This window comes from Rhincodon typus, chromosome 36 (assembly GCF_021869965.1).
Source record: "Rhincodon typus isolate 14 chromosome 36, sRhiTyp1.1, whole genome shotgun sequence".
NCBI classification, from domain to species: domain Eukaryota; kingdom Metazoa; phylum Chordata; class Chondrichthyes; order Orectolobiformes; family Rhincodontidae; genus Rhincodon; species Rhincodon typus.
Genome location: NC_063367.1, coordinates 3,492,026 through 3,502,078, shown reverse-complemented (window position 1 = coordinate 3,502,078; position 10,053 = coordinate 3,492,026). Strand labels below are relative to the sequence as shown.

Below are 10,053 nucleotides of genomic sequence, written 5' to 3'. Positions count from 1 at the left end.
ATCGCTGGACTGTTAATCCAGAGACCCAGGTAATGTTCTGGGGACCCGGGTTCGAATCCTGCCATGGCAGGAATTTGAATTCAATAAAATATCTGGAATTAGGAATCTAATGATGATTGGCATCGTCGATTGGCGGAAAAATACACCTCGTTCACTAATGTCCCTTTAGGGAAGGAAAATACCATCCTTACCTGTTCTGGTCTATGTGACTCCAGACCCACAGCAATGTGGTTGACTCTGAATTTCCCTCTGGACAATTAGGGACAGACAATAAATGCTGCCTAGCCAGCGATGCCCTCATCTTGTTAATGAATAAAGGAGAAGGAAAGAAAGGGTCCTTAGCACCTTCCAAAGCTGTGACCTTCAAAGTATAAGGTAGCAGATACATGAGAAACCACCACCTCTCCTGTTCCCTTCCAAGCCACACACCATCCTGACTTGGAAATATATCGCCACTCCTTCGGTGTCACTGGGTCAAAATCCCAGAACTCCCTTCCTAACGACACTGTGGGTGTCCCTACAGCGGCGGTTCAAGAAAGTAGCTTAGCATTACCAGCTGGAGGGTAACTATTTTGAAAAAAAAATGCCAACTCAGCCAGTGATGCCCACATCCCATGGCTCGAAACTAAAAGCCACTTCACAAGAACGTTATCAGACAATAACTATCACCAAGGCACGATGGAGTTATTAGCTGAGTTAACCAATTTGCTGGCCCAAGTGATAGGCTTAAGGAGCATCATTAATGGTGGCAAGGCACAGGGATTACAGGAGGAACTCGAGAGGATGGTAAATGCGCAACCACCAACTACACAACTCGCCACACCCTGGGTGAAGAAATTTCTCCTCACCTCAGCCTGAAATGGCCTGCCTCACATCTTAAGTCTGTGACCCACTGACCCACTGGTTCTGGGCTCCCCAGTCATCGGGAACATTCTTCCTGCGTTTACCCTGTCTATTCCCATTGGAATTGTGTAGATTCCAATGAAATCTCCCTCATTCTTCAGGAAGCGGGGAGGGACGCAGTTGAAGGCAGATTTTCTCAGAAGGCCTGTTCAAATATTTCCCACACGGGAAGCCAAGCAGGGAAAGCATGGCAGGTAAACAGACCTGTGGAGGGGGGTAGGAACTGCTATGTGGTATCCATCAGCTGCTATCAGCAGACTGCTTCCTCCCAGACTGAGAATAGCAGTGATTGGATACAACATGGAGAATATCTTTTAACACTGACTGATTGACCATCTTGTTACAAGTGGCAAGCAGAAGACAGTTTTGACACATTTACAGTGTAAGCTACACGTAGTGACCAATTGTAGACTACTTCCTCATCATTCTGTTCAGGGATGTTATTACACACCTCTGGAGGGGGTGGGACTTGAACCCAGACCCCTTTCTCCCAGAAGTAGGGCCACTAGCATGGCCCCAAGAGGTTCCAAACGTAGTCTTCACTCAGTGTGCCTTATAACTAACGTCAGGACACTGTCTGGTGCTGAAGGAGAGTGAAGTTTCCCACCTTCTCCATCCAAGTTGAGGTTCAGAATTTAGTGATAATTTGTATTGAATTAAAGAGTCATTGGGATCTACAAGCACGGAAAAAGGCCCTTTGGCCCAGCTGTGCTGGTCAAGAACAACCACTTAAATATTCCAATCCTGTTTTCCGGCACGTAGCCCACAGCCTTGTGTGCCTTGGCATCACAAGTACACATCTAAATACTTCTTCAATGTTATGAGGGTTTCTGCCTCTCCCACCCTTTACAGGCGGTAGGTTCTGGATTCCCACCACCCTCCTGAGTGAAAAAGTTCTTTCCTCGTATTTCATCTAAATCTTCTGCCCCCTTACTTTAAACCTAAGCTCCTCCCTCCCCTCCCCCCAACATCCCCTGGTCATTGATCCATCCAACAAGAGGAAATCTTTCCTCCTGTCTACCCTGCCTGTACCCTCATAACCTTAAACATCTCAATCATACACCCCCTGTCAGTCTCCTCTGCTCTAAGGAAACCAACCCCAGTCTGTCCAATCGCTCTTCAGAATTGAAACTTTCCAGCCAAAACATCCTGGTAACTCTCTGCACCCTCTCTGCTGCCACCCTCCAATACTGTGGATTCCAGAACTGAAACAGAGTTAAACAGGGTTAACCTAGGAACTTGCAGCTGGTGAGTTCCCATAGTTAACTATGTTTCTCTCTCTCTACAAACGCTACCAGACCTGCTCAGTTTCTCCAGCTTTCTGTGTTTTGTTTCTTTTATATCTGATGTCACACAGAGTTACCAAGAGATTAGATGTTAATTCTCTGCATGTGAAGTTCTGGTGTAGGACATCACTGTCCCATGTAACACCCTCGAGGACCCCCTGTGTGTGGGTCTAACAGCGTTAATATTTAGGACCTAGTGCAAGTAGCCCCACCCATGATGATGCTATTGTGAGGATTGAGTGGGACAGTAAAGTAGGATCTCTTGGGGAACAGGGCTAAGGCTTGGTTCTCCCGAAGGTCTCTGCACTAATGTAGAGCCTATTCTAACAACTTGTAAATAAAGATGTAATAAACTATATCTTATTTATTTTACAAGACTTTTTGTTAGACCAGAACTCTCGTGCATACTATGCCATATATGACCCTAAAGAACCCACAGACTTAGAGGGAAGAGGTGGCTGTATACATACAACAGGAAGCCTAAATAGAACATAGAACTGTACAACACAGGAACAGGCCCTTCAGCCCACGATGTTGTGCCAAACATGATGCCAAATTAAACCAATCCCTGGTGCCTGCCCTTGGTTCATCTCTCCATTTCCTGCATATTCATGGCTTTTCTAAAAGTATCTTAAACACCCATCATATCTGCCTCCACCACCACTCCTGGCAGTGCGTTCCACACTCCTACCACTGTTTGTGTAAAAAAAAACTCATCCCTCACATCTCCTTTGAACTTTCCCCCTCTCACCTTAAATGCATGTCCCCTAGTTTTAGACATTTCAACTCTGGGAAAAAGATTCTGACCATCAACACTATCTATGCATCTCATAATCTTATAGACTTCTTCCAAGTCTCCCCTTGGCCTCTGCTCCTCCAGAGAGAACAGCTCGAGGTTTTTCTAGCCTCTTCTTATAGCTTGTACCCTCTAATCCAGGCAACATCCTGGTAAACCTCTTCTGCACCCTGTCCAAAATCTCCACATCCTTCCTGTAACATGGCGACCAGAATTGAATGCAGTGTGGACAAACGGGACAAGTGTTCCTGTACCCAGCATGAAAATGTCTTGCCTCACAGGCAGTGCATTCACTAGAACAGGAAATGTGTAGAAGTAATTTGATTTTTCTTTCTGTTACTTTTGGCTTCCTGTACAGTTTACTCGTGTGCTCTGCAGAAAGACATCCTCATCCAGGGGCGTCTCTACATCTCCAGCAACTGGCTGTGTTTCTACGCAAACTTCTTTGGCAAGGACATTAAGGTGAGACTGTGTGAGTGTGAGTGTGCTCATTCAATATTCATAGTCATTATGGCACAGCAGGAGGCCATTGAGACTATGCCAGTTCTCTGCATAAATCAACTCTATTTCCCCACTCTATCTCCATCACTCTGTCAGTTTAATTCTCTCATGTGCCTGTCCAGTTCTGTTTTGAAATAATTTATCATTGCCACTTCCACCCACCCTCATGGGGGTCAGAGAGTCCCAGTCTGTTCCCACTCACTGCATGACAAAGTTCTCAAATCTACTCCCCTTCTTGCATCTCCCATCCAGGCTCTTAAATCTGTGTTCTCCTAATCATTAAACCATCAGCTTTTGTTATCAACTTTATCCAAATCCACCATAATCTTCTACAATCTCCTTGACTCCACAGAGAGCACACCCAGTTTCTCCAACTCAAACGCTAAAATCCCAGAAAACTTCCTAGTAAAGCTGCTGTGCACCTTCTCCATGACCCCACATCCTTCTCAAAGTGTGGGGACCAGAACTTGATGTGATCCTCTAGTTGTGGTCTAACCAGAACTTTGTAAGGGTTCAGCAAACTGCCCAAGTACTCGCTGTTTCTGTTTATTAAGCCCCAAATCCCAAATGTTTTTCCAGTTACTCTTGATGTGTCCTGTCTGTCTGAGGTTTGCTGCTAATTGCAAATCTGATCAATAAATCACGAGACAGAGAACATCAAAGGGTTGTTGTAAGCAGATAAGCAATCAGGACAAATGACCATGAATTTTAACTTTTTCTACATATTAGTAAATATTTTTGATTAAATGAATGCTGATCGTGTGTCAGGGAACCTGAAGGGGACTGGAGTGGCTACAAGGACACACAGGAGACTTGGCCAGTTACACATGGAGCGCTGTTAGTTTTAGACAAGGGGAATGTTGCCTGTGTGGTATAATGGGCAGCAAAAACCATTTGAATCTGTTTTGTGTCCTGCCCCCACACACACCGGCACGTCCCTGACGGCACGTCCCTGAAACTGACGGGAAATTCTGACCGGTCGCTGCTTTTGATTCTTTCAGGTCTCCATTTCTGTCACGTCAGTCGTGCTCGTCAAGAAGCATCGGACAGCAGGGCTGCTCCCGAATGGCCTCGTCATCAGGACAAAGTCCAATGAGAAGGTGAGACCCTCACATGGCTCCTGTCTACACCTCCACTCTCCGCTGGGGACAGATAACAGCCTTTGCAGGAGATGGCTACACCCAGGTTCAGAGAAGCTCCACCAGACTGATCCTGAACGTCAGCAGAAACTCCGTGATTTGGCAGGTGGTTTCCCCGAGACTTTCTAACTGCCCCTGCGATGTGAGCATTTCTGGCAAAGCTGGTATTTAATGCCCATTCCGAATTGCCCTGAACAAATTCTCGGTCATGTGCTTTCTTGAACTGCTGCAGCCTGTGGCAAAGGTATTTGTTTCTGTTGTGGTTTGATACAACAAAGTGGCTCGCTCAGCCGTTCCAGAGGGCAGTGAAGGGCTGACCGTGTCACCGTTTTGGCTGGAGTCACGTGTAGGCCAGACCAGGTAAGGATGGCAGGTTTCCTTCCTTGAAGGGACTTAGTGAAGCAGTTGAGGTTCAATGACAATCTGGTAACTTCCCGATCATTGTTAACGAGGCTAGCATTTCATTCGAGATTCATTGAATTACCACTGACTGGGATTTTAAACTCCTGTCTCTGGAGGATCAGGAGTACGAGTGCAGTAACATTACCACAGTGGAGCTGTAGGCCATCTTGGCAACAAATCCGCAGCAATACATTTACTTGAAGAAATTCTGAACTTTAATGGTCCACACCCAGAGGGACTTCAGCCTCCCGGAGGGCCCGGGAGTTTAAAAAGAACAGGAAAGGAAAGGAAAGTCCCTTGTCAAGGAGAGGGACAGTCAAGACCTGTCTCCATAGGCATCTCCTCAAATGCCTGTTGAAATTTGCTACTTAATGGCAGCACTCGGGAGTATGTAGCTGTGTCATGGAGTCTTGGCATCAGTCCCATGGACACTGAGTTTGCTCAGCACACGTTGGCTGGTCGTGACCAAGTCAAAGGCACAGTATGGTCCTAACAATACATGAGGTGGCAAACCCTTAGCCACAGTTAGGAGCCTGGGACTTCAAGCAGCTCAGCAAAAACCCAACACAAGTACTGGACATTAGTGCTGAATACATTCATCAGCTCCAGGACAAGAGAAACCAGAATTCCGAAGGGAAAAATCAAAAACAGATGGGAAAGCGAAATTTAAAACAAAATGAAAACAATTACAGCCAAGGGTGAGAAGGTTTAGTGAGCAGGGGGTGTATTTTAGATATTGCAAAATCTATAGACACCATAACTGATCCATTTGTGAGCAAGCAGGAAGAGGAGAGAAGGGAGGAAGCTGGATAAACACATAAGGGGGGGATGGATTGGAAGGTAGAGATTGCAGTAAGTCCTCAGAGGCCAGTATCCCATCACCTAGCCAGCCTTTATTTACATGTGCATAGTACTCCACAATGGCCCAACTTCATCAGAGCCAACTGTCAGTGAACAGAACTGCCTGACACTCCTGTTCATATCTGTCAGCCAGGGCTCCCTGATTGGGGTTGTTAATCTGGTCCAATCAGGGAACTCCTATTCTATGAGGTACCTGGCTGACCTTTTTACAATCACTACAGAGATGAGGGTGAGTAGGAAGAGGTTCATATTGGGGATAAGGGCTAGCATGACTTTTTCAGGTCAAATGGCCTATTTCTATGCTGTATAAAGATTGTAAACTGAGCAGTGGAGATGTGAAGGAGGTGAATCCTGTGACTGAAGGGGAGTGTCATATTTGAGCAGAGGCAAGATTCTGGCAATGTGCCTATACCATCATGAACTCTGTCTGTTTCTATTGTTGTAACTCTGTCTAACCTCCCTCAGCTCTTTAGCTGCTGTAACCTTCCTCCATCACTTTATGAACTCTTAGACTCCAGAAGTTTCCTGCTCAGTTCCCAGGTCCCATTCTCCTTAAACCTGAGCTCTTCTAACAGTCTCCTCACGCCAAGCTGTGTTCACATATCAACCAGTGCTCACATTGGTCCCTGCTTCAAAAAGGCCCCAGTTTCAACTATACAACTGTTTTTTTTAAATTTCTCCCCTCCCAATCTCTGTGATCTGCTCCATTACTCTGAGATCTTGGAGTTTCGTGCCTCCTGACCACTTCTACTTTAATTGTTCCATCACTGATAGTGGCCTTGACTTTAGCCTCAACAACCCTAAGCTCTGGAGTTTGATAGCTAGACCTCTCCGCCTCACTTTCCGCTATTAAGGCACTCCTTAAAGCTTACCTCTTTGGCCAAACTTATGGTCATCTGAACTCATGTCCTCACATGTAGCTTAGTGTGAAGTTTTGTCAGGCAATATCCGTATGAAGTGCCTTTTGGGTGGTGTTTAATGACCTTGAGGTTGCTATGTAAATGCAAGTTGTTGTTTCAATTTGTGCTCCATTTAACAAAATTCTCTGTTTTGTTTTGCTGCAGTACATCTTCGTGTCCTTCATCTCCAGAGACAATGTCTATGACGAATTGAGAAAAATCTGCTCACACTTACAGGTAGGATCTGAATCGTAGCCTACTTTTCCCTGCCCCACACCCATGGCCTCATTTTTGCAATGTGAGAGTGACCGACCAGCAAATTCTGCCACTCAACCAGGGGAAGAGGTGTCAAAACTCAGAAGCCTCCCATCGGAACTCCTTCAGTCCTTTCCTCTGTGTGCCTCTCCGCCTACGCTATCCAATGACTCCTCACACAACAAACGTTATTGTGGAAAATAAAAGCTCATTGTGTGGTGGGGTAACACATTTGGCACGGATAGAAGATTGGCCAGCTTGCTGATTGGCAGAGGACATGGAGTATGTATAAATGGGTCTTTGTCCGATGGGAAGCTGGAGTCCTGTAGGGCTCTATGCTGGGGCTTCAGTGTTTTACAGTCTACACCAATGACTTAGTGAAGGCAGGCGAGCCAAATTCGCAAAGGCACAAAGATAAGTCGGAAAGTATGTTGTGAAGATGACATGAGTTTGCAAACAAATATAGATAGCAGATGGAAGGCAATGTGAGAAAGATGAAGTTGTTCCCTTTGGCAGGAAGAATTTTTTAAAAAGCCGTGTATTGCTTAAACAGGGATGACTGTGAAATTCTGAAGTTCGAAAAGAGATGTTCTCATGAATGAGTCACAAAACATTAGTATGCAGATACAGTATGTAATCAGGAAGGCTAATGGGATGTTGCCCTTTATTACTAGGGAATTGAACATAAATGAAAGAATGTGATGCTTCACATATGCAAGATATTGGTGAGACCACATCTCGAATATAGAATATAGATTTAGAATTAGCTTTATTGTCACATGTACTCAAATGAGTACAGTGAAAAGTTTACAAGTTACCACTGATGGAGCCATCTTAGGTTCAAAGTACTAGGTACAGGTTCTTAACTACAAATTCTTGGGGGAAAAAAATTAGTAAAATAAAGAAATTAAAGAGCCCAGCATTGTGGATCCTAGGAATAAATGAGAAAAATAAAGAAATAAAAAGTTCAGAATAACATTTCATCCCAGGTCATGCTGACACTGAGCCTCCAGTCTGCGTGGGCCTTGACTTCAGAATGTGCCAGGCTTCACGTCCAGGCTTTCGAGACCAGGAGACCACTCTGGAATCATCTCAAGGCCAGAGGTCCACGCTGAGGCCACACGTGGAGGGGTGGAGGGGGTGACACGTAGTTATGGTCTCTTTATTTAAGAAAGTAAATGTGCTGTAGGAGATTTACCAGGCTGCCACCTGGAATAAGTAAGTTATTTTATGAGGAAAGGTTGGACAGGCTGTCACTGGAGTTTAAACTAGTGACGGGGTGATGATTCAAGTGTTTGAGACCCTCAACGATCTTAGACAAGGCGGCTGAGAAATTGTGAAACAGAAATTGTTGGCAAAACTGAGCAGGTATGGCAGCATCTGTGGAGGGAAATCTGAATTAATATTTCGGGTCCGGTAGCCAGGAAAAGGTGGTATTTAGGCTGAAGACAGGGGGTGGGGTTGGGGGCAGGGGCAGAAGAGAAAGGAGTAGATGAAACATGAAGATGGAGCCCAGAGAGACAGAACAGCAGCTGGGCAGACAAAGGGATAGATAATGGTGAGCCAGGGAAACAGAAAAGTATTTTCCTAGCTACTATCTTTCTGAAGAAAGGTCACTGGACCTAAAATATTCACTCTGCTTTCTCTCTCCACAGATGTTGCCAGATTTGCTGAGCTTCTCCAACCATTTTTGTTTGTTTTTCAAATTTCCAGTGTCTGTAGTTCCTTGTTTTTTTTTGGTTTGGAAATTCTGTTTCCTTTTTGTGGTGAGTCCAGAACTAGGGGTCATAGTTTTAAACTTGGGAGTGCCCTATCAGGAGGGGAATGAAGGGACTTTCTCTTTTTCTGAGTTGGAACTCTCTGTCTCAGGAGACAATGGAGGCTTGGTCATTGAATATTTTTAAGGCAGGGGCAGATAGTGGATTGGAGGGTTATCTGGGGTAGATGGGAACGTGGAATTCAAAACACAAACAGATCAGCCATCATCTTATTGAATGGCCTACTTAGAATCATAGAATCTGTACAATGCAGAGAGAGGCCATTCAGCCCATCATGTATGCACTGACGCTCTGAAGTGCATCCCACCCAGACCCTATTGTAAGCTTGTATTGAAATGTATACAGTGTCAAAAAAATGGGCATTGGTAGTGTTCCTTCTTCTGAGCCAGAACCTCCAGGTTCAACTTGCACTCCAGGACTTGATTAAAATGGACTGCGTGTTCATAATATGACCTAACAGGCCAAGTTTCAATTTCTTAATCTTTCTAGTACACACCACATGTAGACAATAACATTTTTCTCAGGAAAGCTTCCTGGTCAGCCACACAAATGAAAAGTATTGCAGGCTTGATCATTACTGTAGGGGGAAATAAGCATTTGTTGCCTCAGCAACTCTGGGTCCTGATCTGTCACGCATCACAGTTTCAGAGAATTCTTTTTCCTGTCTGTCAGTTTATCAATAACTTAAACTGGGAGGTTAACAAGGTTTGAGAGAAGAAAGCAGCAAGATACATCTGAGAGTAAATTATCTATGAAAAGTATAAATGTTTATATACTGGTCAATTTATGCATAGCTTTATGAAAGAGCTCTTGTAGGTTTCTGAAGGAACTGTACAGAGGCTGGTATCCCATCACCAAGTCACCCTTTATTTACATGAGCACAGCACATGGGATATGACCAGCCAGCTCAGAGCCAGGCCCTGGAGTTAGGAGATTCTCAATCTCCTGTTTACATCTGTCAGCCAGGGCTCTCTGAATGGTCCAGGTTAACAGCCCCAATCAAGGATCTCACTCAATGAGCTCCACCTGGCCCTCATTCCAATCACTACAGTTTAATTTTCCTTCTCGTCACTTCAGAATTCATCTGTTTTCTCAAAGCTGAAAGGTTCTTTCCTGATTGTGTCCACAGAAGGCAGTTCTCCCCCAGTGTTAAACTGTCAATTGTTTCAGCATCACACACCATGATCTCACCCAGTAACGTATACACAGTGTAGGAACTGCATATGGCTCACC

At 44.9% G+C, this 10,053-nt stretch overlaps 1 protein-coding gene across 3 annotated transcripts in view; it reads left to right on the top strand.

Moving 5' to 3' along the window:
• Positions 1-10,053, top strand: part of gramd2aa (GRAM domain containing 2Aa) — a 65,426-nt gene that overhangs the window by 41,743 nt on the left and 13,630 nt on the right. For all 3 annotated transcript variants that reach the window (XM_048617268.1, XM_048617267.1, XM_048617269.1), the window contains exons 5-7: positions 3,344-3,447; positions 4,488-4,586; positions 6,953-7,024. In XM_048617268.1, coding sequence (XP_048473225.1) covers positions 3,344-3,447; positions 4,488-4,586; positions 6,953-7,024 — 275 coding nt within the window. The remainder of the gene's footprint in view (positions 1-3,343; positions 3,448-4,487; positions 4,587-6,952; positions 7,025-10,053) is intronic.